Source organism: Ovis aries, chromosome 17 (genome assembly GCF_016772045.2).
Source record: "Ovis aries strain OAR_USU_Benz2616 breed Rambouillet chromosome 17, ARS-UI_Ramb_v3.0, whole genome shotgun sequence".
Taxonomy (NCBI): domain Eukaryota; kingdom Metazoa; phylum Chordata; class Mammalia; order Artiodactyla; family Bovidae; genus Ovis; species Ovis aries.
In genome coordinates, this window is record NC_056070.1 from 71867005 (window position 1) to 71893923 (window position 26919).

The 26919-nt window shown below is 68.3% G+C and overlaps 2 protein-coding genes across 2 annotated transcripts in view; one reads left to right on the forward strand and one right to left on the reverse strand.

Moving 5' to 3' along the window:
- RSPH14 (radial spoke head 14 homolog) overlaps positions 1–26919 on the forward strand; it is a 48362-nt gene that overhangs the window by 9242 nt on the left and 12201 nt on the right. The window lies entirely within an intron of this gene.
- Positions 1757–19395, reverse strand: GNAZ (G protein subunit alpha z). The gene is made up of 2 exons (XM_027956862.3): positions 18569–19395; positions 1757–3336 (listed from the first exon to the last, which is right to left on the reverse strand). The coding sequence occupies exons 1-2, from the start codon at positions 19289–19291 to the stop codon at positions 2992–2994; spliced, it is 1068 nt and encodes a 355-aa protein (XP_027812663.1). The 5' UTR covers positions 19292–19395; the 3' UTR covers positions 1757–2991.

Consider the following 26919-nt stretch of genomic DNA (forward strand, 5'->3'; position numbering starts at 1 on the left):
GCGGTGGGCAGCCTGGACGGAGAGGGGGGGAGGGCCAGGGCGCGTGGCGGGCGCCCGAGCGCCGGCCTGCGGGCCCGTGTCCCGGGGCGTGCCCTCGCTGGGGCCCGTGTCCCGGGGCGTGCCCTCGCTGGGGCCCGTGTCCCGGGGCGTGCCCTCGCTGGGGCCCGTGTCCCGGGGCGTGCCCTCGCTGGGGCCCGTGTCCCGGGGCGTGCCCTCGCTGGGGCCCGTGTCCCGGGGCGTGCCCTCGCTGGGGCCCGTGTCCCGGGGCGTGCCCTCGCTGGGGCCCGTGTCCCGGGGCGTGCCCTCGCTGGGGCCCGTGCCGGGGGCCGAGTGGGCGAGGGCCGCTGATTCTGGCACCGCTCCCGCGGCGGCCGGCAGGGGGCGCCGCAGCACCGGCCACCGCCGCGCGCGGCGGCTCCGCTCCGCGGGCCCGAGGGACCGGCCGCCGCCCTCCCCGCGCGCGCAGCCCCGGACGCGCTCCCGCCGCTCGGGCGCTCTGCCGGCAGGGGTCCCGAGCGCGGGGCCGGCCTTCCTGGAGTCCCGAGCGCGGGGCCAGACGGCGACGGGCGCTGCGTCCAGCGGAGCGCGGGGTGGGGCGCGCGGGCGCCCGCAGCCGGACCCTCTCCCCGCTCAGGGCCGCGCTGCGTCAGCTCCGCCGCCTGTCCCAGCCCCGCGCTGCCAAGCCTGGGCCTCTCGGCACCGCGGCTCAGCTCGCGCCGTCCCGGGAGGCGGCGGCTCCATCCTCGCCAACGCCCCAGCCCTGCTGCCCGGCAGAGGGGCCTCCGGAGGCGCCGGCGGTGGGTCTCGGGCCCCCTCAGCAGAGGGATCAGCTGGTCAGAGGAGGAACTGAGCAAGTAACAGGCTGTCGCAGGGAATCTTCTCGCCTCCTTGAACGCATCAGGGCAGGAGGCAGACGCCTTCTGTTTCCCTCCAGTTGTGTGCTTTTAGTTAAAGACGCTCACAGTGAGGCTACGGCTCTTATCCCCGCTGGCACGAAAGCACAGAATAAGCCTCCAACAGCTTAACTCGCAGGTTCTTCTCATACAAAAGCTTCCCCCAGGGTTTCCGCTGCTTGGGGATGAGCAGGAGGCCTGCACACACGGTCTGCGTCCCTCCCTCGGGGCGTTGGCCCGGTCCTGGGTTTGGGACGGCGCCCTGGGGTGGCTCTGTGCACCCCCATCCCCGGGCCCCTGCCGCAGCCGTTCGGGGGCAGAGCTGAGCAAAGACCCAGGCCTTGGGAGGCGCTGGCCCCCAGCCTCCTCTCTGCCCCTCCTGGAGAGGATGGCTCCACCGCCCCCGCCCCCGACCTTGGGCACGTTCCGTCCTCTTGTCAAATGGGTCGCCACTGACACCCCAGAGGACCCCGCGCAATGAGGATGACCTTCCCTAAGGAGCGTTTTCCACCCTCGGCGATGCCGCTCCCCACCCCGCCGAGTCAGCCGGTGCTGGGCTGGGGACCCTGCTCCGCACCGCCAGCCCGCCCTGCAGGGATGACTCTGACCCTGGACGTGCTGTCTTCAGGGCAGAGGGAGTCCAGGTGACCGAGCAGCTTGGGCTGGAGCCCCCACTGTCCCCAGCTGCAGCCCCTCGGGACACGCAGGCGGGCGGGCCTCCGTCTCTGTTGGGCTTGTTGGTTCTTGACGTTCATCTCCAGATGGTTTTTCTAAAGGGGTGCAGGAAGCGGGCAGAGGGACCTGGGCGCGGCCACCGTCCTCCCCGACCCCGCGCCGCACAGAGGACTCGGGGACGAGGCCTGGCTCATTCAGGGTATTTTATTTTCATAAAGGAGACAATCTCGGACTTTCGCGCCATCCCCCGGCTCCTCGCGCCCCCTCGACAGTCCTCGGCTGCGACTCTGGGCACCGGCCTCGGGCTCAGAGTCCCGGATGAGGGACCAGAGGGGGTCCGCCCAGCGAGGGCTCTGTGGGCAGCCCTCGGCCGGGGCCATCCACGTGGCAGGGGGTGGCCCCGCGGGCAGGAAGGGCCCCCCTCAGGCGGCCCAGCCTTCACAGGAGGCCAGCTGCCCCTCAGGCCTCCCATCCCTTCACATGCGGAGAAGCCACAGGTCGTTTCCCGTTTTAAACACCGAGACACCGAGCTACTGCTCATCCGCTCCCGCGGTGAAGGGCCTTCTGTGAACACGGCACATTTATTTTCTGAAAGAAAAACGAAGCGGAGGCCGCACCAGGGACGAGGGGACACTGCTCGGGCCTATGTACAACGCGGCCCCGAGGCTACCGCCGGGCAGACGCGTCCAGTGACGACTCTGACACTCAGCAGCCAGGACACGAGGAGGGCCACGCGGAGGGGGAAAGAAAAAATAGGTTTTGAAACTCTGCGTTTAAAAAAGAATACTCAACTGCATTGGAAATTTTCTGTATCTCTGCGAAACACCAGGAGATTTGCCCCCCACTCCGAAAAACAAAGGATATCAGAGGAAAAAAACCAGGGTTCGGTTTTATAAAACGTCCAACTCGTAGGAGAAAAGCGGGAACCCAGCGGGCCGCGCCACGTGGGTCACCGTGCGGCTTGCTGCGTGTCCCCCAAGCGCGTCTGAAAGGGCGGTGAGTGGCTGGAGGGCCAGTCAGTGCTGTGGCCGGCCTGGTGCCCGGTGCCCGCGTGTGCCGGTGGGGGTGGCATGGCTCCGGCCCTGGGTCTCCTCCCGGGGAGCCGGCCGCCCGGCCCTGTGGTCCCCCCGCGCGGAGCGGGGCCGCGTCGGGAAGGCAGAGTGACTTGGCAGGAGGGTCTGGGGACTGGGGGGCGGACTTGGCGACAGCTCCTCAAGCCTTCACGGACCTCGGCCGGGCGGGGAGCCTGCCCGTCTGCGGGGAGTGTGTGTGTGCGCGTGTGTGTGTGCACGCCCAAGTGTGTCTACCTACCTAGCAACCTATCCGTATACAGTCGTGTTTGCAGAGCCTCGGGGGCTGAGGGGGCGGGCTGGGGACGCGTTCCGCCCCCGCCTTCCGCCCCGGGCTGGGCCCCGCCGGCCCCTCAGCAGAGGCCGATGTACTTGAGGTTGTTCTGGATGATGACGTCGGTCACGGCGTCGAACACGAACTGGATGTTGCTGGTGTCCGTGGCGCAGGTGAAGTGTGAGTAGATCTCCTTTGTCTCCTTGTTGCGGTTCAGGTCCTCGAACTGCCGCTGGATGTAGACGGCGGCCTCCTCGTAGGTGTTCTGGCCGCTGTACTCGGGGAAGCACACGGTCAGCGGGGTGCGGCGGATCTTCTGCGCCAGCAGGTCCTTCTTGTTCAGGAAGAGGATGAGGGACGTGCTGACAAACCAGTTGTTGTTGCAGATGGAGTCGAAGAGGCGCAGGCTCTCGGCCATCCGGCTCTGGGGGGAGGGGCGGGGGCGGTCAGCACAGCCGGGCCCCCCCAGGGGCCGCGGACCCCACGCACCTTCAGGGCTGCCGGCAGGGGAACCCCCCCACCCCCGCCACAGGCCAGCCCCTGCCTCCCACGGAAGACCGTCCATGCCACAGCCCCCTGCAGCGAGCATGTGGTCAGCCCTGCCTGCCGAGGGTGGGCCGGTAGGGAGCCTCCATCCCGCCAGGCGTCAGGCCTCACAGAGTCTCAACGTGCAGGAGGCCTCTGTTCCTAAAAGGTGCCAGGGCGGAGCTGGGCCAGCCCAGCCCCTGGTGGCTGAGTGCTCACCTGGTGCCCCACACACAGGAGCCCTCCGCCGCCCCCGAGGAGGTGAGGACGGCCCCCCGGAGCCCCCGTGACTGCAGTGTGGCCCAGGGGGCCCCTTCCACCCCCCCAAGAGAACCAAGGATATGCGTGCAGCCTGCGGGCTCTGGAGGAGCCCAGGGCCTTCACCTGCTCCCCCCTGCCCCCCACAACTGATCTCCTTGCTCCTAAAGGGACACCTGCGGGTGGCGAGCTGCCCTGTGTTTTAAGATGCACAAGGTGAGTGTCCCAAGGGCAGGGCCAGTCTAGAGCTGAGCTGTTGGGTGAAGGACTGTTCTGAGCATGCGCAATGAACAGGGATGCCCTGCTGACCGCCCTCGACCTTATCATCCCCATTCTGCGGATGAAGAAACCGAGGCCGGGAGGGGCCAGAAATGTTCTCCAAGGCCCCCGGGCTCGCTGACCCTCCGGGGCAGTGTGCAGAGCTGCTGGCCCCAGGGTGGGGGTGCCCGGGGCCGCCCTCATCTCCCAGAGGCCTGGCCCTCTCGGACGTACAGGGTCCGATGGTATCAGGGCTGACAAGGCACCCCTCCCCGCCACCCCCTCACCACGGAGACATAGACTCCAGGCCTTGCGCTCCACCTGGGAGGCTGGTCTCCCAAACCCTTCCTGTGCTTTTGTTAGAAAGAGCCTGGTCTCAGGTCTTGGGGAGGGTGTGTGTTGGGGGGGTGATCGTGTGTGTGTGTTGGGGGTGATCGTGTGTTGGGGGGTGATCGTGTGTGTTGGGGGGTGATTGTGTGTTGGGGGTGATCGTGTGTTGGGGGGTGATCGTGTGTGTTGAGGGGTGATCGTGTGTTGGGGGTGACCGTGTGTGTGTTGGGGGTGATTGTGTGTGTTGGGGGGGTGATCCTTCCCCAGACAGAAGCAGGATGCCAGCCCCCAGCATGTCTGAGATCAGGATGGAGTCGCCCTCCCCGTAGCTGGTGGTCCAGGAACACCGCCTGCCACTGGGTGGCAACGAACGCTAATGGGTTCCCGGAAGCCGCGTGGAAAGGACCAGTGGCGGAGCTGTCTGTCATTTCACGGGAATGATGTCTTAATCAGGGTGCTCCCGACCCCAGATCTCACACGTACAATAAACAACAGATGCGGCCAGGGGCACGTATTCACCAATCACCGAGCACACACTTGCCGAGCACGTCTCTGGTTGCGGGCGGGTGCCGGAGCCCAGAGACCGGAGGCCGAGCGGCCAGGGGGCCCTGCGTGTGGCGGGGCTCCAGGGTGGCTGGGCCAGCGCGGGGTGGGGGCAACAGCTGTTGGGATGTCCAGGCATCTGGGCCCTGCTGGGTCACCGGGGTGGGGGGAGACAGGCGGCTCCTGCGTCCAGCCCGCCTGCCGAGGGGTCACTTGGGGCTCTGCTGGTCCGCCCTGCAGTGGTGGGGGGTGGGAACCCGTTGACAGGAGTGCGGTCTGACCAGCCCTGGGCAGGAGGGAACGGGGGCCCGCCCACCCCCACAGGGAGGGTACCTCCCTGGCCAGCTCGCGGGGTCTCTGGCCTCTGGGGGGGAGGCGGAGTGGACATGGAGGGCCAGGGCGTGTGGGCCACTGGCCACCTGTCTGTGGGGGCCCCCAGCACCTCCTCCCACCCCGACAGCCCCTCCAGGGGCCCCGGAAAGCCCGGCCCGTCAGCATCCCCACACCCTCTGCCACTCAAGCTGGCTCCCCTCACACCTCCCCCGCCTCCCTGGGCAGCCAGCATCCTGCTCTGCCAGCCTCCAGCTGTGTGTCAGGCCCGCTGCTCCCCCGGCAAAGGGGGCTCTGTCGGCCGCCCTCCTCCAGAGGTTGGAGGCAGAACGGGACCCCCATGGGAAGCTGAGAGGCCCCGTGCTGGGCACCAGGGCCCGCAGCAGCCATCATGTGCTGACTTGGAGACACAAGGCCAGATGTCCTGGGGCGGGGGGGGGGGGGCACCTGGTGGCCAGGAGGCGGCCCGGCGCTCGCTCGGCTCCTTGGAGCCCAGCATGAGGTCCTGGCCCAGGAGGGCCCCGGGTTGCCTGCTGCAGGACCAGGCTGGGGTGTTTGTTCTCAGGAGCCGTGAACCCAGCTTTTCAGGCGGGGAGGCTGGGCTGCAGGCGTGAATGAGCTCCATTCACCACAGTGCCAGGCACCGAGGGCGCCGAGGGCGGGGGCTGCCAGCGGGGACGCCTGGCGGCACCTGGCTCAGTGGGCTGAACGGGGAGGGTCCATCCAGGGCTGGATGTCGAGGCGGCACCAGCGGTCCTCGGGGTGTGAGGGCGCTGCTGGCCGCAGGACCGTCGGGGGGGCCCATGCTCAGCGTGGCACTGACCGCCCCCTCCCCCACGGCCTGCAAGGCAGCTGAGACCCAGACAGCCCTGTGCCCTGGGTGGGAGGAGCCCCCGGGACCTCCCTGGCCCGCCCTGAGCCCTGCCGCACGGATCTCCTCCGCTGAGGACAGGGAGAGTGGACCCCGGCCTCACACCCCGTCTGTCCCGAGGTGCTGGCAGGGGCACCGGCGGGGGGGGGGACCCGTGTCAGCTGCACCTGCAGCTGTGGAGACAGGCTCGTCACCCAAGTCGGGGGCTGCAGCCTATGGCTGAGAGTGGGCTGTGTCGTCTCCATGCAAAGCTGCAGAAAAGTCTAGCACAGCCTGGGGGCTCCACAGGAAAGGGACCGGGCCCGGATCGCAGGCTGCGTGGCGGTTTGAAGCCCTGGGTTGCCCCCGACCCATCCCCCCCAACCCCAAATCCACTAAAGGTCCTCAGCCTCCGCTGTGCGTTTCCCTTTGGGCTCCAGCTTGTCGTGAGTCAGGGGCGGGGTGTGCTTGGGGGTGCAGGGCCCGGCTTGTGGCTACAGTCCTCAGGCTGAGGGGCGCAGGCAGGAGGGCCCCCTGGGGACAGGGAGGAGGCGGCAAGAGGCAGAGGCTGGAGGCCTGGGGCTGCGACTTAGACTTCCGGTCCCAGGGATCGCGCGCCCCCTGTGGACAAGTCCACGAGCCTGGCTCACCCCGGCCAGCGTGCAGTCACCACCGCCCTATGCAGATAGGGGGTGGGGCAGGCATGGTCCCGGCTGGCCTGCCCACAGGGGGCCTGGGAATGCCCATGGCCCCTCAGGCCCCTCCCACCGCCAAGTCTGTGCCACCAGGGCGGCTGAGCGCAGTCCTGCCATTTCCACGGCAACTAGGGAGGCAGCCTCCACCCTCAGCTTTGCACAGCATCGCAGACCCAGACCTGCTGCTGGTGGGCGGGGGACGGGGCAGTCTGCAGGGAGCCCTGAGGCCGTGTTGGCCTCGACGGCCGCCCCGCAGGCTGAGCCTCGCTCCTCTCCACGGCCCCCGTTTATAGCACGTGGGGGCTGGGCTGAGGGCCCCTCTGCGCCAGGGAGAGCCTCTGACAGCCGGAGCCACCTGCAGTCCCCGCTGGCCCACACCCTAAACCCTGCTCCCAGCACCTGGGGAAAAAGCCAGACAACTAGGTCGCGCCCAGGCCGATCAAGTCAGCGCTGCCCACGTGTTCCTCCCGCAGGGCCAGGCGCCGCTGCCCCGGACCCAGGACTGGGTTAGCGAGGCTGATGGGCGCCGGAGTCCCGTGGTGTCCGGGGCTGGTCGGCGGGGGCGGCTGCAAGCCACGGTCGGGGCGGGGGCAGCGGGGCAAGCAGGCCGCCCGCCGCGTCTCCTCCTGCCCGGATCCGCGAGCCCTCGGAGCTGCCCTGGCCTTCGACCCCTTGGGGACTCAGGGCCAAGACAGCGCAGTCCTGCCCGGGGTCGGTGCTATGGCCCCAGGACCCGACTCCACGACTCCTCGTGCCCTCCGTCGGGACCCTGACCCTCCCCCAGCGTCTGCAGCACCCTGCAGACAGGCAGCCCGGTCCGGGTCAGGGGTCAGAGTGGGGGTCAGCGAGCAGCACTGGGATCAGCAGTCGGGGTGGGGGGTGTGCTCGCCCACCGGGCACTCACGGCCCTCGGACCCCCACCCCCAGGGACCAGAAGGGGCCTCCGAAAAGGGCCCGGCCTGCCCCCACCCCAGAGGGTGGTTCCCTGCATCCTGGGCGGGCAGGGGTGGGCGGGGCGGGGGCGCTGGCCCCACAGGCCTGGGGCCATCAACAGATGCGGCTCCGCGGGGGGTGGGGGTGTGTTGTGTTCTGGAGGCCTGTCCCCTGCCCCCGCCCTCCAGGAACAATTGTGAGGCTCATGGTAACCGTGTGGCCAGGCCAGCCCCTTCAAACAGCAGGGCTGTTTAAACAAGATAACAGGCTGCGGGGAAGCTGTGCTCAGGCCCTGATGGAGCAGCTCGCCGGCTGCCCCTGCCGCCCCGCCCAGCGCCCCCCCCCCCCAGAAGCAGGTCCCGGATTCCCCCCACGGGGAGGCTCGGCGAGCTGGGATGGGCCATCTGCGTAGGGGGCCTTAGAGGTCTGCACGAAGGCGCCCTCAGCCTCCCAGGGAGCCCGGCCCCCGGACAGGAAGGAGCTCGGCCTGGGTCCCACCGGGCGCCTCAGGACAAGCGTGCTCGACCCTCACAGCCACAGCCACGTTGGCCTGGGGGCGCCCCGCGTCCTCGGGGGCCAGACGGGGACAGCCCACGGCCACACGGGCAGGCTGCCAGCCCGCTCAGGACCGACGCGGGGGCCCTGCCCACCCGTGCAGCAAGAATCCGCGTGAGCGGCCGGACGCACGCATCAGGGACCCGCTCTCACGGAACCTCAAGGGCCAACGGGGTCTCAGAGCCAGAGATGGCGGCTCCCGAGCCCACGGGCGGCCGCAGGGCCAGGGCAGGGGCACGGGGACAGCGGGCGGGGAACGAGTTAGGGTCGACCCCCAGAGTCCCAAGGCCACGCGTGGAGCACTCGCCCTGACGGGCACGGAGCCCCTGTACGCTGCTCCCCGCCCAGCCTGGAGTTGGGCCCAGCGGGGGCGGGCGCTAGCCTCGAGGAGGCCCAGGCTCTGGGTCCCACCTGCCCTCACATCATCTCCCCTCACCCCCAACGCCCTCACCCTTGCCTTGCAGGGAGCACGCCTCCTTCGAAGCCCCCGTCCTTCCTGGCTTTGGCTGAAATGAGACCTGTCTGCTACTTGTCTTTCTTAAACTTTGCGGGCTTGATCCACATGCCCCTCACCCTCCGAGCGTCCGTCACCGATGAGAAATTGGCCAGCGGCGGGACGCAGGTGTGGGCGGGCCCGGCCCGTGTGCAGACCATTGCCACCACCGCGGGAGGGCCGGCGGGGGGCCAGCAGCCGGCCTGGGACCGGAAGGGGGACCCCAGGGGCCCAGCCTTCTTGCCTGACGCGGCCCAGCAAGCGGGGCTCCTGCAGCCCTGGGCCGCCCCTCCCCGAGCGGAGGCAGTAGGTGGGGAGGCATCCCAGTGGGGAACCTCTGCCCTGGGCCGACAAGATGGTTTCAGAAGTGCTCGCCCTTAGCGGGCACCTGGGTCATGACCGCCCAGCACTGGCTTCTCCATCAGCGGGGGTGCGGGTGGGGCTGGGCCAGGGCCAGACAAAGCCTCTCCTGGGAAGGACGCCCACATGTGGCCAAGGGCCTCCCGAGGACCCTGGGGCCACGGCAGGCCAGGCCTGGGCGGCGGCCGGCGTTCTACCCAGAATGCTGGCACCGTGGCTGACCCCAGCCCCCGCCCTGCAAGGTGCTCCAAGCCCCGCAGCCCCCTGCCCAGGGGAGGCGAGGGGGTGAGGGAGCCGGGCGGGGCCCCGTGTCTGGTTTCCAAGCCACAGTCCTCCTGAGAGAGACAAGACGTGCCCTTCAGAGGTCACCATCTCCCTGGTGGGTCCCTGAAACCTGCCTTCTCGAGCTGGGACTCCCTGGATCACTCCCTGGGCCGAGTCGGCAAACAGCAGTGTGGCAGGAAGCATCTGGGCTGTGGGGTCACAGTGGCTGTGCCTGGGGCCGGGCTGGAATCACATGTGGGGGCCCCGCCCAGGCCCTCCACAGCCCTCAGGGACGGTCCGTTTTCCCGCCCCCATGGGCTCTCGGCTGTCCAGCAGAGTGCCCTGCCTTCCCTGGAGCCCCACACCACCGCAGCAGGGCTGGGAGGCCCCGGGGGGAACGGGCCCTGTGCCGGGGCCCCCGGCCAGCCTGCTAGGTATGGGCGTCAGGGGAGCACCCAGTGACAGCGTAGCCTGGCACCGCCTCCATCCCTGCCCGGGGTGGCCTCTGGCCTTGGCGATGCCGCACCGGGGGGCACTTGCAGCCTGACCCTGGCAGGCCTGAGCCGGACTGCGGGGGGCGGGGGAACGGCAGAATGGCCACCAGCGGGCTCCGAGGCTCAGCTCAGTCATGCTGTGATGGGCTGGTCTTGACCTTGATGGCGTCGTGCTGCGTGGGGGCCCAGCCCACCTGTGCGTCCAGCTCTCTCGTGTGAGAGAGAGGAAAGGAGGTGGCCTGGGGTTCCCACAGCCTTCCTAGCCAGCACACCAGGCCAGGGAAAGGGGTCTACACTCCACTGCCCGGCGGGGATCTCCATCTGAGCGCCAGCCCCAGAGCCCCAGGCCCCGCGGGTGCCAGAGATGGGCGCCGGGAATGGCAGACATCAAAACTGGGTCCTGTCCCCGAGTCACAGGCCTGTCGCCCAGCTTTGCGGGTGGGAAGGCGGGGCTGGACCCTCATGGCCGAAGGCTGCCCTCCTGCCTCCCGGGGTCCCATCCTCCGGCAGGTGAGCTGGAGGGGGCGGCTGCACTGGAAGCAAGGGCCGCCCGGTCGCCGTGCCAGTCTCCTCCGGCTGGCCACAGGAGGCCTGGGCCTCCTCGGTCAGGACTGCTGGCAGGGTCGCTGGAGGGCAGCAGAGGTGTGCAGGGCCTGACCCTGCGGCCTGGGCGAGCCTCAGAGGGAGCCTCAGGGCAGGCCCCCGGGGCCCACTGAGCTCAGCTCCAGATCTGAGGACCCGAGTCCAGTGGGGAGCCAGGTGCAGGGAACGGGGCGGGGCGCCTGCTCTGTGGGGGGACTCCCTCCGCGTCGCTGACTGTATTCAGACCTTAACCCGAACGCTGGGCTGTCAGAGCCGGCGGGGCCTCGGGGGCCGCCCCCCACATTCTGTCAGCACCAAGGCCCCCGAGGGGGCCCCCCGGAGGTCTCAGCCTGGTCCCTGCAGCCTGTCCTTGGTAAGCAGAGGAGCTGTCTTGCAGCTCTCGGGTCACAGAAACCCTTTGAAAGAATAATAACCTGCGTCTTAAGCCCCAGGGCCGCTCTGATGAGTGTGTGTGTGAGTGTGTGTACGTGTGTGTGTGGAGCAGGACGAACCCGCTCAGGAAGTTAATTACCCCACTGGCCTGGCGGCTGCGAGCTGGGAGGGTCCTCTGCCCCGACGTCCCGCTGAGCACAGACACGCTGGGGGGGACGTGGGCGGACAGAGCTAGGGGCTACGGAGGCCTGGTTGTGACGGCCACCCCAGAGACCAGGCTGTGGGCTGGACTCCCCCGGGAGGCCCCCCAAACCCCTTGGTCCTGCCTCAAGGGGCTGCCCCCGGCGAGCTTGGCAAGGGGGAGCCCCGGCCAGCACCCCCAGCTTTGCCCCAGGCCCTGCCCCCGATGTCGGGCCCTTCTGCCCACACGCTGGTCTCTGGGGCAGGAGAGCCCCTGGCTGCTGCTTGGGGCTGCCTCACTGCCAGGCCCCACGGAAGCCAGTCTCAGTCTCCAGAGGCTGCTCCATGCAGTCTCCGTGTGACCTCAGGGGAGGAATGGGGGCTTGTCCTCGGGCCAGGGCGGGGGAGGACCCCGGGGCTGGCCACGAACACGCTGACGGACGCAGCAGCGCCCCCGGCTCCCGGGCGGCCCATCTGCACACAGCATCGATTTCCCTGCCTGCAGAGAGCGTGAACCGCTCTGGCAAAGGGCCGTCCCCCAGCAGGGCAAACGCGAGCAGAAATGACGTGTGTGGCCGCAGGCCCAGAGCAGGGCGGCGCTGAGGGGTCGGGGGCGGCTGGCCCGGCTCTACGAGGAGCCGGTGGCGGGCACCATTGTTCACTGAAGACCGAGCCTGCTGGGCAGGGACGTGAGGGAATCACTGCCTGGAGGAGGCGGGGGCCGTTTAACATCCACCTGTGGGGGGGGGGGGGGGGCCATAGCACCTGAGGATGTCTGCGGCATCACCGCTCTCACCTGGCTGATCTCAAGCTGCTAATGTGATGTCCACTGCCTCAGAGGACGGGGGTGCAGCGTAGCGGGGGGCAGCCCTGCCTACAGAGCCCGAGACCTGGCAAGAGGCTGACCCCGACCCGCCTGTGAGGCAGAGGGCCCCAGCCTCAGATCCGAGAACACGTGGACACCCCCCGGCAGAATCCACCAGGTCACGCGGCGAAGGCAGAGCGACCTGGGGTGGAGGGAGGGGGTGTATCCCAGCTGCCCTGCTGCGTCCAGTGACGGCCTCGGGGGCGGGCGGGGGGCCTCCAGGGTCTCGGCAAGAGGCAAACCCCATGGAGGAGTAAGTCCACAAGGACCCAAAGTGAGCAGCGGGGCTGGAGGAAGGCCCTCTGAGCGGCAGGCATCCTTCCGTCCAGCTGATGGCTGGCGGAGAATGGACTCTGGCAGACGCTGAGCGCCAAGGGAGCAGGAGGCAGGGGCTCTGGGAGCACCCTGTGGGGCGGGGTGGGCCCCGTCTGGGGCTGAAATGTCAGTGGGCACATGCCCACCACCGGCTGCCTGCAGGCGCTGGGGAGGCTGACCTGCCAGGGGAGGGCCGCTGACCTGCCAGGGTGGGGGGGCCGCCGTGGGTGCTGCCTCTCCACCCGCACTGCCCACCCCCAAGTGAAGCCCAGAGCCTGAGAGCAGAGGACCAGATGCCCCCCGCCACCAAGGGGGGCCAAGACGAGGGCTGGGTGGGGGAGCAGGAGCCCCAGGCGATGCCAGGGCCGGAGGCGCCCAGGTGGAGGCGGCCAGGGCCCATGAGCCCTGGCAGCCGCTCCCGGCAGCGAGCGTGCGACCGGCCCCGCGGGCTCCCTTGGGAGGGGTGACGGGCCACAAAGAGACAGGTCCGGGCCGAGCACGCAGAGACACCTGCGGGGAGGCACAGTGTGGCCAGCTGAGCCCTGTGCCTGCTGCAGCTGGGCTGGGAGGCACCATCACGGCCCCGCCAGGGACTCAGGGGGTCCTGCTTCCGAGGTCGGTGCTGCTAGGGCGGCGCCACCCCCAATAGCCGCTCAAGCCCCTCAGGCCCACTCGCTGTCCGCACCCTGGCTCCTAGCCCTGGGCCCACGATGGCGACCTGAGCCTCGGGCTCCCCGTCTGCGGAGCTGACTAGGTAAGGGCCCTGGAGGCTGCATCCAGCCCCTTCCAGGCTAAGCTGGGCGTCACCCACGCTGGGCCCCCCCTTCTGGCCACGTCTGTCGGACAAACGCCTCCTGCTCTGCCACCAGCAGATGCTGGCTGCTGGGCCACACTCCCGGCGGCACTGCTCTGCAACGACAGTCTTCTTACGGCAGTGAAACGTGAGCCCTTTCGGGGCTGAATGTCAATGCGTGGTGTATGGGTGGCGGGTCACAGGACTTGCAGGACAGCCTGGAGCGGCCCCCCTCAGCAGCACCTGCAGGGGCTCCCTCTCAGCTGTGCCCTAGAAGCCAGGGCCCCAGACATTGGCTCTTCCCGATCCTGGCCACGTCTATAGCACGCCACTGTGTGCTAGCCCCTACCAACCATCTGCGGGTAGGGAAAGGCTCCCCAGGACCAGGAGGGGCCGCTAAGGCACACACTGACCCCTAAGAAGCATGTCCCTGTGTCCCCTGCCCGAGATCCTCAACCCAGATGACATGGCTGACCGGATACTGCTGGGTAGTGGTGGGGACACCAGGCCTCCTGTAAGGAGCCCTGTGAGAAAGTGAAAACACCCCTGGGAGATGTGCCTGCCAGGTCCCGAAGGAGGGGCAGAGTCTCTAGGCACCAAGAGGGTCTGCAGACACAACAATCAGCTGTGCCGGGGTGAGTGCCCCCACCTCAAACCCTGTACCCCAGACACTCGGGCTCACCATGGCATCTGGGCCCACCTGGGCCTCATACCCACAGCAGGCACATGGCAGGCGTGCAGGAGGCGCACAGCAGGCGCACAGCAGGGATACAGCAAGTATATAGTAGGCGCAAGACAAGCATATACCAGACATACAGTAGACACGTCAGAAGCAAACAGCAGGCACACAGCAGATATAGAGCAGACGCACAGCAGGTATACAACAGGCGCACAGCAGGTATACAGCAGGCACACAGCAGGTACACAGCAGGTGCACAGCAGGCGCACAGCAGGTATACAGCAGGCACACAGCAGGTACACAGCAGGCGCACAGCAGGCGCACAGCAGGTATACAGCAGGCGCACAGCAGGTATACAGCAGGCGCACAGCAGGTATACAGCAGGCGCACAGCAGGCACACAGCAGGTATACAACAGGCGCACAGCAGGTATACAGCAGGCGCACAGCAGGTACACAGCAGGCGCACAGCAGGCACACAGCAGGTATACAACAGGCGCACAGCAGGTATACAGCAGGCACACAGCAGGTATACAACAGGCGCACAGCAGGTATACAGCAGGTGCACAGCAGGCGCACAGCAGGCACACAGCAGGTATACAGCAGGCGCACAGGAGGTATACAGCAGGCGCACAGCAGGCACACAGCAGGCACACAGCAGGTATACAGCAGGCGCACAGCAGGCACACAGCAGGTATACAGCAGGCGCACAGCAGGTATACAGCAGGCGCACAGCAGGTATACAGCAGGTGCACAGCAGGCACACAGCAGGTATACAACAGGCGCACAGCAGGTATACAGCAGGCGCACAGCAGGTATACAGCAGGCGCACAGCAGGCACACAGCAGGTATACAACAGGCGCACAGCAGGTATACAGCAGGCACACAGCAGGTATACAACAGGCGCACAGCAGGTATATAGCAGGTGCACAGCAGGCGCACAGCAGGCACGCAGCAGGTATACAGCAGGCGCACAGGAGGTATACAGCAGGCACACAGCAGATATAGAGCAGACGCACAGCAGGCACACAGCAGGTATACAACAGGCGCACAGCAGGTATACAGCAGGTGCACAGCAGGCGCACAGCAGGCACACAGCAGGTATACAACAGGCGCACAGCAGGTATACAGCAGGCACACAGCAGACGCACAGCAGGCACACAGCAGGTATACAGCAGGCGCACAGCAGGCACACAGCAGGTATACAGCAGGCACACAGCAGGTATACAGCAGGCACACAGCAGGTATACAGCAGGCACACAGCAGGCACACAGCAGGTATACAGCAGGCACACAGCAGGCACACAGCAGGTATATAGCAGGCACACAGCAGGCACACAGCAGGCACACAGCAGGTATACAGCAGGCACACAGCAGGCACACAGCAGGTATATAGCAGGCACACAGCAGGCACACAGCAGGTATACAGCAGGCGCACAGCAGGCACACAGCAGGTATACAGCAGGCGCACAGCAGGTATACAGCAGGCGCACAGCAGGCGCACAGCAGGTATACAGCAGGCACACAGCAGGCACACAGCAGGTATACAGCAGGCACACAGCAGGTATACAGCAGGCGTACAGCAGGCACACAGCAGGTATACAGCAGGTATACAGCAGGCACACAGCAGGCACACAGCAGGTGTACAGCAGGCACACAGCAAGTATACAGCAGGCGCACAGCAGGTATACAGCAGGCGCACAGCAGGCACACAGCAGGTATACAGCAGGCACACAGCAGGCACACAGCAGGTATACAGCAGGCACACAGCAGGTATACAGCAGACGTACAGCAGGCACACAGCAGGTATATAGCAGGTATACAGCAGGCACACAGCAGGCACACAGCAGGTGTACAGCAGGCACACAGCAGGCACACAGCAGGTGTACAGCAGGCACACAGCAGGCACACAGCAGGCACACAGCAGGTGCACAGCAGGCACACAGCAAGTATACAGCAGGCGCACAGCAGGTATACAGCAGGCGCACAGCAGGCACACAGCAGGTATACAGCAGGCACACAGCAGGCACACAGCAGGTATACAGCAGGCACACAGCAGGTATACAGCAGACGTACAGCAGGCACACAGCAGGTATATAGCAGGTATACAGCAGGCACACAGCAGGTGTACAGCAGGCACACAGCAGGCACACAGCAGGTGTACAGCAGGCACACAGCAGGCACACAGCAGGCACACAGCAGGCGCATAGCAAGCCAGCTGACAGCCCACAGCCCACAGCATGGCAAGCCACTGAAGGTGCTCCCGTGAGAACTGACACCTCGCGGCCGCCTGGCCTGTCCCTCTGGGGGCCCCGCCGGCGAGGCCGGAGCAGGCTGACAGCAGGGTGCTGGGGCCCTGTCTGCGGGGCACTCAGGGGGGCACTTGGGGGCTGTCCGGGCGGGTGGGCACCCGCGGGGGCCACAGCTGAGCTCATCATCTTTTCCACCCTGACGGAGGCCGGCAGCCAGGCGGTGGGGGGCGGTGGGGCGCTCCACAGAGGGTGGGTGGGGTCGGGCAGCCTGGCTGGGCCGGTGGGCTCGGCCTCCGAGCTGTCCTCATGCCAAGGCAGGGACCCGGGCACCAGCGCCGGCCCATGGCACCCACGGGTGACGCCTGGGCTGAGCTCCGGCAGCCCAGCACGGGGGACGGGGCCCGGGCCGACTCAGGACCGCTGGAACCCTCCTGGGACCAGGGCCCGGCACCAGGCCCGAGGCTGCGCGTGGCTTCTGCGACCCGCGGGCTGCCAGGGTCCACGGACACCCCGGAATCTGCCCCTGCCCAGGGGCTGCCCTGCACGCGCCTCGAGCCCAGCGGTCTTGACGTCACCCTTGGCAACACGCTGACGCAGAAGCCGGCAGGGGCGGGAGGGGGCCCTGGTGGGGGGAGACAAGGCTGCAGACGCCGAGTGGGGGGCAGGGGTAGCTCCGCCGGGCCGCGTCAGGAGCCTGGCACTGGGTCGCGCCCCCTCTGGTTTCTCAGGGCCACCCGGCCTCCACCGGGGCTCTTGGAAAGGCAATGGCAGGGGCAGGGCAGGGGGCAGCCCTGCAACCCCCCTCCCTGGCAGCCAGCCCCTGTTGTCGACTCAGGGCGGCATTGTCTCCGCCCGGCAGTGTTTGTTTTCCATCGAGATACTGCTGGTGGAGCATGAAAGGTCAGAACCACTTGGAATCCAGTGAATTTCCAGCCCTGCTTGAGTTTCTCATTGAGAATCTCCTTTTCTGGTGAACAGTCACCTCCCCAGGCCTGCCGAGCCCAGGCGGGGGGCAGGCTGGGGGTCTCTCGCTCCAGGAGACACCGTGACGACCCATGGGCCTCGGAGAAGCCGCCTGTCCGCCTGGCCATGCGGTGGGCTCAGCCAGGCGGCTGCTTGCCCACACACGACGGGGCCCTGGTGTGCAGAGCGGCAGTGTGTGGGCGCCTGCCGGGCGGGCGTGATGCCTGGGCTGAGACCTGATGGGCAGGGTGGGGGGCAGGGGACAGGGCGGCCACATGCCTCCATGGAACGCAGGGCGCCCCGGGGCCTGGCCCCCCACGCCCCTCTTGACCCAGCACTCCTGCAGGCGCAAGCTCTGTGGCAGGATGCGCCGGCCAACAGCCTGGGCACCCCGCCCAGTGCCCAGGGAATTCACCCCGCCTGTCCTCCGGTCCTGGAGATGACAGAGGAGGTGGCCTGGAGATCTGGGCCTCAGGGCCCAGGGCCATGACCAGCCAGCCCCGGGGGAGCAGAACCAAGCCGGTGCCAGAGAGCTGGGGGGCGGAGCCCGGGTGGGCGCACACCCATCCGGGCGGCCCCACGCCCTCGGCCGTGCTCAGCAAGGAGCCTGGCCTCGCCCCGCCGCTGCCCAGGACCACACGCCACACAGAAGCGGGGGTGGGCAGATGCGGGCACAGTGCTGGGAGTGAGATGGGCTGGCCCCTGGGGCTGTGGGCTGGCCAGGCCCCCAAGCCGGGATCAGAAACCTCTTCCTGCCTGACTCAGACCACCCCCCACCAGGGTCCTGCCTGTCTTAAACTCTCTGCTGGGGGGCTGCCCGGCCACATCCACCCCTGTACAGCTGAGCGGCCCCCAGCACTGTGGCTCCTGGCGCCCGGGGTCTCTTGCCCAGCTGGGCCTGCGGGGCACTGCCCAGCCTCCTTGCCGGGGGCCTGCCTCCCAGCCTGCCCAGCAGCTCCCGTCAAGCCCCAGTGGCTTCAGCCCCAGGCCGAGCTGTCCCTCGGCAACCTCCTATACTCGCCCACACGCTCAAGGCTGAGCCTACAGGGCAGTCCCCAGCCTGGGCAGAGGGCCTGAGAGAATTCCCAGTCCGTCCTCGACCCCAGGGACGACGCCTCAGAGGAGTTCCTTCACCCTGCGGCTGACGGACGCTCAGGACTGGGTCAGGTCGTGGGGCCGAGGTTCCCGGGACCGAGCCTGGTGCTCAGCTGGGGGGAACCGCCGCCCGGGCCCACGACTGGCCGCCTGCCCGCCTTGGTCCTGCCAGCAGCCAGCCTCAGTCCCGCCTCCTGGGCCCCTCCCCACACATCTGCTGCCCCCGACCTCACCCGCAGCGAAGCCTTTCGGGGTGCCAGCCCTTTTCCTCCCTGCCCTGGGAGGTCCACGGGCTCTGAGGGCTGGGGGGCAGGCCCCAGCTGGCCCACTGCACCCGAGAACAGCAGGCATGGGGTGTGGCCTGCGCAAAGCACCAAGGTGCAGGCCCCCTGGGCACCGGCCCCGCTAGCACCCTGAGGGCACCGTGGCCCAGGGCAGTCTCCCTGCCCGGGGCTGCGGGTATAGTGGTTACTTGGTCAGAGTGGGCCGGGGGTCCTGGAATGGAGTGACCACCGCGAGCCGCGCTCTGGGCGGACGTCCTGGCGGCAGGCGCGACCCTGCGGTCCTCGCGGGGCGGTGGCCGCCGGCTCCCCGTGAAGGGGCCCCGGCCCCGGGCCGGCGCGCGGAGGCGCGGAGGAGCCGCGGCGCACTCACCGTCTGGTTGTCCTCGTAGAGCTTCAGGTCGTAGCCGCTGAGCTCCACGCAGAAGATGATGGCGGTGACGCCCTCGAAGCAGTGGATCCACTTCTTGCGCTCCGACCGCTGGCCGCCCACGTCCACCATCTTGAAGGTGAGCTCCTTGAAGGTGAACTTGTTCTCCACGATGCCCGTGGTCATGTCCCGCGAGCGCAGGATGTCCTCCACGGTGGGCACGTAGTCGGGCGCGGCGATGCGCTCCAGGTCGTTCAGGTAGTACGCCGCGTTGTCCTCCAGGTGGTACTCGCTGGAGCGGCCGAAGCAGGCCTGCGCGCCGGGGTCGGCCCACAGCCGCCGCATGACGCCCAGCAGCTCGGGCGTGATCTCGCCCTTGCTCTCGGCCGGGCCCGTGAGCGCGAACAGCTGCACGGCGTCGTAGGCGCGGTCGGGGTTGTGGAAGTCGATCTTGAGCGCGGCCAGGGCGCGCACGATGCGCGTGAGCGAGTCGATGGCGTTGTAGACGATGAGCGGCTTGTACTCGCGGCAGGCCTCCAGGTTGAAGCCTCCGCTGTGCAGGATCTTCATCTGCTTCACCACGGTGCTCTTGCCCGAGTTGCTGGTGCCCAGCAGCAGCAGCTTGATCTCGCGCCGCTGCCGCTGGCTCTCCGAGCGCAGGTGGCGGTCGATGCGCCGCGACCGCCGGGCCGCCTCCTTCTCCTCTGAGCTTTGCCGGCATCCCATGGTCCGGCCGGGCAGCACCGGGGGCCCACCAGCCGCGGGGCGAGCTCGGACGACGACGACGATGCTGAGACGCTGCCGAGGCGGGAGGCTCGGGCCCGACGCACGCACGCACGCTCGCTCGCACGCTCGCACGCACGCGTGCCCCGGCGGTGGGAGCCGGTGCAAGGCGGAGGCGCTCAGCGCGCCTCGGGGGGCGAGGCCACGGCCCGCTGCAGCCCCTGCCCCGGCGCCCCCGCTCCAGCTGGCATGGCGCTCCCGCCGCGGGAGGCGGCCCAGCCCCTCCTCAGGCACACTCCGCCGCCCCCCAGGCCCGCGGGGCCACCTCCGTCATTCCCTGTCCTCCGGATGGCGGGAGGCCGGCTCGGCTGCTGGCGGCTGCGGTGCGGCTCCCAGGTGCGTGACTGGAGCGCGGGTCCCCGGTATCGATGCTGACGTCCAGGGCTCTCCCTGCAGCCCGGAGGCCTCGATCATCCGATCATCCGCCCTTCACCTGCCAACGAGAGAACAGCGTGAGCCTCCTCCTACACAGGCCAGCAGGGCGGGGAGCCCTGGACGGGCCTGGTGGGCGGGGATGAGGAATCAGAGCCCTTCCCTTCCGTGGAGCTCACCCCGCAGCCCAGGGCGAGGGGCGCACCTGGAGACACCCCAGAGACGCCTCTGCTGATGGCAGTGACTGCACAATTGGCCAGTCGGCGCAGCCCCAGCAAGGCTGGCCGTTTGGCTTAGAGCAGAGACCCCCAGATGATCCCCACTGGGCATGCAGGGGCCGCACAGAGCGAGTGCTAAGGACGACGTGAACACTATGTCGGCAGCAACCACACGCGTGAACCCCCAGTGTGCACGTGTGCACACACGTGAGCAAGGGCCTGTGAAGTCGCCCAGAGCAGCAGTGAGCTCTAGGCTGTGACAGTTCCAGGGGCTCCTCCATTTGTGCCCTAAGAAAGGTCTGCAGACAGGAGTCCCCACCAGGAGCCGGGCGGGCCCAGCGGCTGCTCCCTGGTCCGGGTGCTGACTCCGCCCAGCCCTTGGCCAGCGGCTCTGCATGTCTGGTTCCGGCCCAGCAGCCGCCCAGGGCTCCCGGGGGCCCAGCCTCCTGAAGGTAATGCCTGCCACATTACCGGGGTGCCTGGTGGCGTCAGTTCTGATTTTCTCAATTTCAGGTCATGTGCAGGCCCAAGTGACCAGCTCCCTCAGCTGGTCGGCGACAGGGACAGAGGTCAGCCAGGGGGCAGGTCCCTCCCGCTGTCCAGGGCCACCAGAGACACGCAGGCCCCCCGAGGTGACCCCCACACCCCTCAGGACACAGTCCAGCCCAGGCAGGTGACGCGGCCCGGGGTCCAGCGGCCCCTCTGCGTGCAGGGCGGCGTCCGGACAGACAGCACCGACGGCCGTCCTCACGGTGCTGCGCACAGCCCCTCCCCGGGGGGCCTGGGGGCCCACCCGCAACCCACCTGCTCCCTCATGGGCCTCCTCAGGCTCTCAGGCCTCTCCTACAGGGTTGAGACCCCTACCAAACACCACATACACAAAAATTAACCTAAAAAAGAGCAAAGACCTAAAGCTATAGAACTCGCAGGGAAAAGCAGAGCAAAGGCTGCCTGATCCTGGGTCCTGGCATCCATTTCTGGGGCGCGACACCAAACACACAGACAACACCACAAACTGGATTTCATCAAAAGTTAAACGTTTTGTGCATCAAAGACGGCGTCAGCAGGCTGAGAGGCAAGCCGCAGAATGCAGAAAACGCCCGCAAACCGTGCACCTACTGAGCGACCAGCTCCGAGAGCATGGAGAGAACTCCCAAACTCACGAGGACACACAACCGGAGTCAACGCTGGAAACGGGCTCAAGTGGACGTTTGTCTAAAGGCACGCGAATGGCCGAGAGCACGTGAAAAGACGCTCAGAATCGCTGATTATCAGAGAAACAGAAATCAAACCCACACTAGAGAACCACCTCCCAAGCTGTGAGGGGAGTTACTCCACGAAGAGGGTGGAATCCCTGCAGACGGCTGCTGGGAAAGCCCGCTGGTGCGGCTGCCGTGGCAAACAGCCCGAAGGGCCCTCAGAACACGAAACACACATCTACTCCACGACCCGGTGAGCCCACTTCCGGGTGCAGGCCCGAAAGCACCGGCCCGGGGTCTCAGCGAGATGCCCGTTCACGCGTGTTCACAACAGTGCTGTCCATCAACGGCCAAGAGGGGAAGCAGCCCCGCGTCCACCGACGAGCCCGAGGGGCAGACAGACTGGGAGGGAAACGTTCTTCAGCCTCGAAGACGACGACGCTCGCGACGCGGGCCACAGCGGATGGACCTTGGGGCCACGACGCTCAGTGAGGCCGGCCTGGCCTCAAGGGCAAGCGCTGCTGTGTGATTCCCGCCGGTCCCGGCCCGGGTCACAGGCATAGAGGCCGGAGCTGACGGTGGCGCGGGCTGGGGGCGGCAGGGGTGGGGCTTAACAGGGAAGGCGTCTCGTTTTAGGGAGACGGGCAGGTTCTGGAGACGATGCCGGTCGTGGTTGCACGTCGTGAACGTGCTTGATGCTGGGGGACTGCACCCGTTTACACACGGTTGAAGGGGCTTTCCTGGAGGTCCCGCGGCGAGGTGTCCACCTGCCAGTTCAGGAGATGTGGGTTCAACCACGGGTTTGAACCGAGAGGGTTCCGTGTGCCGAGGAGGAGCAACTACCACGCCCAGAGCCCGCGTTCCACCAGGACAGGAGCCTCCGCAGTGGGGCCCCTGCGCACCCCAACCTGGGAGGGGCCCCTGCTCCCCGCACGAGAGAAGAGCTCCCCGCGGCCAGAGGACCCAGCACGGCCAAACAGAGGCGAGTGAAGACGCGTTTAAAGAATGGTTACGCGTGTTTTAACGCCCCCGTGAGAAAGGTGGGGCTGCTCACGTGGCGCCTGACCGGGGTGGCCACAGGGCACCGCGGGGGTCACAGGGGAATGTGGCCGGGGGCAACCGTGCCCAATGGGTGGGCCGTGCGCGGATTGTCAGAACCAGGCCCAAGGCCCCCGAGAGCCTCCCAGCAGCTCTGCGGGGCTCAGCCACAGCCCTGGGGGTCTCCGCGGTGGGCTGGCACTTTGGGTCCGATTGGGCTTCCTGGGACCCCTGAGGGTGCCTCCAGTCAGCCCAGAGGCACAGGCCCGGGGCCGACGCCACGTTCCGCCCTGGCCAGGAGCCGCCCTCCGGTCCCCAGCACCTGACACCTGGGAGTCCTGCTGTGGCGCCGCTGGGTCCGCCTGGATTCCACTGAGGCGTGGGGCTGGGAGAGGCAGGCGGGGGGCGCAGGGGATGGACTGACCAGGGAACTTAGAGGGCAGGACCCCGACAGGAGGGGAGAGACGCGGGCGGGCGAGCAGGCCGGCCCAGAGCCCACGGTGCACGCCGGGGACCTCGTGGTGCGTGTGCCGACGTGCTGTGGCCACACGCACGCAGGTCTGTGCGCCGGGCGTGGTGTGTGATAAGGGCTGCACGCGGACTCAGGGCCCTCACCCACAGTTACTCACTGGGCTGGCCGGCGGGCAGTGGGGGTCTGCTGGAGACCCTCGACCGAGGAGGGCGGGCATTGGACCAGAGGCGGCAAGTGAGCGGTGATGGGGGCCCGGCTTTAGGGCGAAGGCTGGGGTTGGGTGCTGGGCTGCGCGGGGCCGGCCTGGGGGAAGCAGAGGACGCGTGGGGCTGGCCTGACAGCGGGGGGCAGCCTACTCTCCGGGTTGGGTGGGCCGAGTGCCGCGCTCCGTCTGGGTGTGAACAGCACCCCTGGACGCAGAAGGCTCTGCACGTAGCTGTCCCAGGGCCAGAGGGGACGGCTGCAGCTGGCTGGCGGGCGCCCCGGGGTCTGGTCCACGCTGGGAGGGGGGACCCTGGTGGGAAACGGGCTCAGTGTTCACAGGTGGACCAGCCCGGGCTCCCCGACCGCTGCGAGGGCAACCGCGTCCTCTGAAGCTCCACCCTGGCCCCCTCAGCGGCCTCGCTGACCCGTTTGCCTGTGGACCCGGGGGGCCGCCTGGGCAGGACCTCAAACCCAGAGCCCACTCCGGACCCTGCGGCTGGAAGCCGCCCTCCCTCCCACAGCCTTGAGAGAGATGCTTCCCCTTGGAGCCTCCCTGTTCCGACCTCGACCCCCACCCTGGCCCCCTCCCCGGACACGCCCCTCTCAGGCCTCAAGTCACAGGGCACGGGGCCACCGGGGCCAGGGCGGGGTCGCGGGCTCGGTGGGGCCCTGCACATCCGGTGCGCTGCCCCCTGGACGCCCCCCGGGGCCTGGCCCAGCCCTCCAGCCCCATGACTCCCGGTCCTGCCGCCGCCCTCCCCGCGGCCACGTCAAGAGCTGGAGCACGGCTGTGGGATGGCAGCCCCTACTGCGTGCCCAGAGGCCCCCTGCGGTCCCCACCCCTGGTGCAGGCAGGGAGGCCAGGGCCAAGGTCACCTAGGGTGTCGTGCCCAAGCCGGCCTAAGCCAGAGGGTCTCTGGGACGGAAGACGGCTTATCAGCTTAGGGGCCGAGGAGCCCTGGACCCGGCGGGCGGGGCGGGCTCGTCCCAGAGCCGGCTTCCTCCAGGGAGGCAGAGATGAGACAGGGGAGCCCCCGCCCCCAGGAAAGCCTGCTCTACACTGAGCCCTGGGCTCCCGGGCAGGGCTGGGCTTGAGGGGGCCTGTGGGGTCTGAGCAGAGGTCACTCGCTTGGCCAGCCGTGCGGGGGGGTCAGGGGAGAACCCCAGGGCTGGCACGGTCAGGCAAGACCACCCCAGCACCAAGCCGCAAGCCTGACGCTCTAGAGAGCTGCGCCTGGACTGACGCCTCCATGGGGACCTGGGGGCCGCCAGCCTGAGCCCCAGCGCCTGGGGCCTGGCCACGCGCCTCTGCCACGGGCCTCTGGGCCGGGATCGTCTCTCACTCAGGGCCCCGGCCCCGCCCTCCTGGACCGCGGTCCCTGCTGACCCCACCCCCGCCTCCCAGGAAGGAGGTGTCTCTGCCCCCCGTGTAGGCCCGCTCAGCTGCGCTCCCACGTCCCGCGACGGGTGGATACTCGTGTCCGAGCGCCGGGCCCCGTGTGCCCTTGCTGGGCCTGCCGGAGCTCGGCCTAGGCCCATCTGCGGCCCCCGCAGGCCTGTGTCCTTCCCCTGCGGCTCTGACCTGCCTGCACCCACTGAGCGCGAGCTGTGGCCCCAGGACGTGGCTTTGACCTCGGGGCTCATGGCCCCACCCGGCTGGCCCAGGTCCACAGACACGTGGGGCGGTCTGCTCGCGTCCTCGAACTCAGGGCAGCTGTGGGCTGGGCCTCGGGGACGCTGTGTCCCCGGGAAGCCGGCGCAGTGGGGTCCGAGGGAGGGCCTGGCTGCACCCTCGGTGTCTGGGACCCATAGGGCACGGCCTTCACTGCCGTCCCTTGAGCACGGCTCCCGCGTCACCCTCACGGGGTGCCCGGAGCTGGGCATGGCGCCCTGGGTGTAGGACTCAGGTCTGGGAAATGGGCAGTGCCCCCGGGGCTGCCTGTGGGGTGGGGGGCCCTCCGACCCCCCAGGACCCCTGGCGCCAACACAACCGGTCAGCTGGTCTTGTCGTATGTGGCCCCGTCTTCCCTAAGCTGACTGCCTTCTCACTGAGACATCTCTGCTTTAAAATCGCCCTCGACGTTCTGCTTCGCAGGAAAGCCCGCGTCGCAGCTCTGACAGAAGGACCGAGGCCAGCAGCGTCGTAGCTGCCAGTGTGGGCACTGCCGGGGGCAGGCCATGGGCCCGCTCCCGCTGGACAGTGGGGTCAGCAAGACCGGGGGGTGGCAGCACGCGGCTCACGGGCTCCACACGGGGGCTTTCCCCTCAAGGGAAGGGACAGAGGAGGAAGGCAGCCGACCCGGGGGAAGGGTACCTCTCGCAGCTTGGGGTCTCAGGCCCTCTCTGTGGCCCGGCGACCACCCAGCCCCCAGCATGCAGAAGGGCGCACCCAGGCTGAACCCCTCCCTGCTGGACCCCCCAGGGGGGGGTCAGTGCCGTTCCCTCGGCCTCGCTTGGCATGGACGCTGTCTCAGAGGACTGCTCCGCCCTGACCCCCTCAGCCCACCTCATCAGACCACCGCCTGAGGCCCTCCTGATGGGTGACCATCCTCGCCCGGGCCCGTCTGACCACCGTGGTGCCGTCGGGGGCCTGAGCTGGGTGTCAGGCTCCACTCTGGGCTCGGGGACACAGGGGTGGGCCTATGTACCCGGGGCTTGTGTTCTGGTGGGGGAACCGGGGAAGGGCAGCGCCATGGAGATGGGAGTAGGGTGTGTGTTGGAGAGCTGCCCCAGGGAGTGTGGCGGGAGGTCCAGGGAGCTGACGCTGGAGGAGACAGACCATCACACGGGGTTGGGGAGGCCAGGCTGGGGACACCTGGGCTGACACTGCCCGAGAGAGGACTCGCAGGGCAGCGGGCACCTGCTGGGCCTGGTTACAGGCAAGCCCGCCCCAGCAGCGTCCCTCCCACGGTTCCCCAGGGGGTGGCTCAGTGTGGGCTCCCTGGCAGGGACCCCCAGGGCCCAGAGGGCAGAAAGTGCATGCTTCCCACCTGGAGACACCCATCCTCCAGAGGCAGCGCTGCTGGCGCGGGAGGCGGGGGCCTGGCTGACATCACTGCGGCAGAACCAGACTCTCTGCTGCTCCCGGACACAACAGCACCTTCTGAGATGACCCCTACATGCCCAGATGCCAGGAGCACTGGACAGGACGGGGCAGGCCGCCCTCCCAGCACCTGCCCCCTGGGCAAAGCCGGCCTCCCTCAGTATACTCCCCACTGCCCACAGCACCCTGCCCGTGCCCCCCGCTACCCACAGCACCCTGCCCGTCCCCCCACGCTGCCCATAGCACCCTGCCCATGCTCCCACCCTGCCCAGAGCACCCTGCCCAACCTCCCACCCTGCCCACAGCACCCGGCCCACAGCCCCCCACTGCCCAAAGCACCCTGCCCACACCCCCCCAAGGCCAGGGAGACTCTGCCCCTGAGTGCCCAGCCGTAGCAGCGCCTTTGAGACCTGATGCCTTTCCCAAGGGACCCTGAACCGAGGTTCTGGGGACCCCCAACCAGCAGCGGGTCAGGACCTCCCCCAGGACAGGGCCTTCCTCAGCCTCGCCCAGCCCCGCCCCTCCTTCTTGCAGGCCGAGGCCCCAGGCCCTGCTCTGGACTGCCCCCGACCAGCCAGCAGGCCCCGGCTCCCTGCTCCCCGCTCCCAGGGGACACAAGGCAGAGCCACTCTGAGCTCAGCACCCGCCGCCCCAGCGTTATTTATGACCCCCTCCCATGACACCGTGGCTGCCTAACCTGTGGCTGGATCAGCGTGTGCAGCGGCGCCCTCACGCTTGAGGGACGCTGGTTCCGCGGGGCGGGGCGGGGCGGGGGCTGTGGGCAGGTCCTGTCACTAAGGTGTCCCGCGGCCCACAGGTACCCGGCAGGAAGCCGTTGCCAGATGAACGCACCCCGCCCTTTGTACTGAGCAAGGGAGGGGCCCACTCGGGGCAGGGAGCGGCCCGCGGGGACTTCCGGGAAGCCTTCCAGCAAGGCCGGGGCGACCCTCGCCACAATGGACAAGGTGTGTGCCCCGCCACACCCTGACCCAGCCTGCCAAGCCCCCGACCCAGGCTGGCCCTCA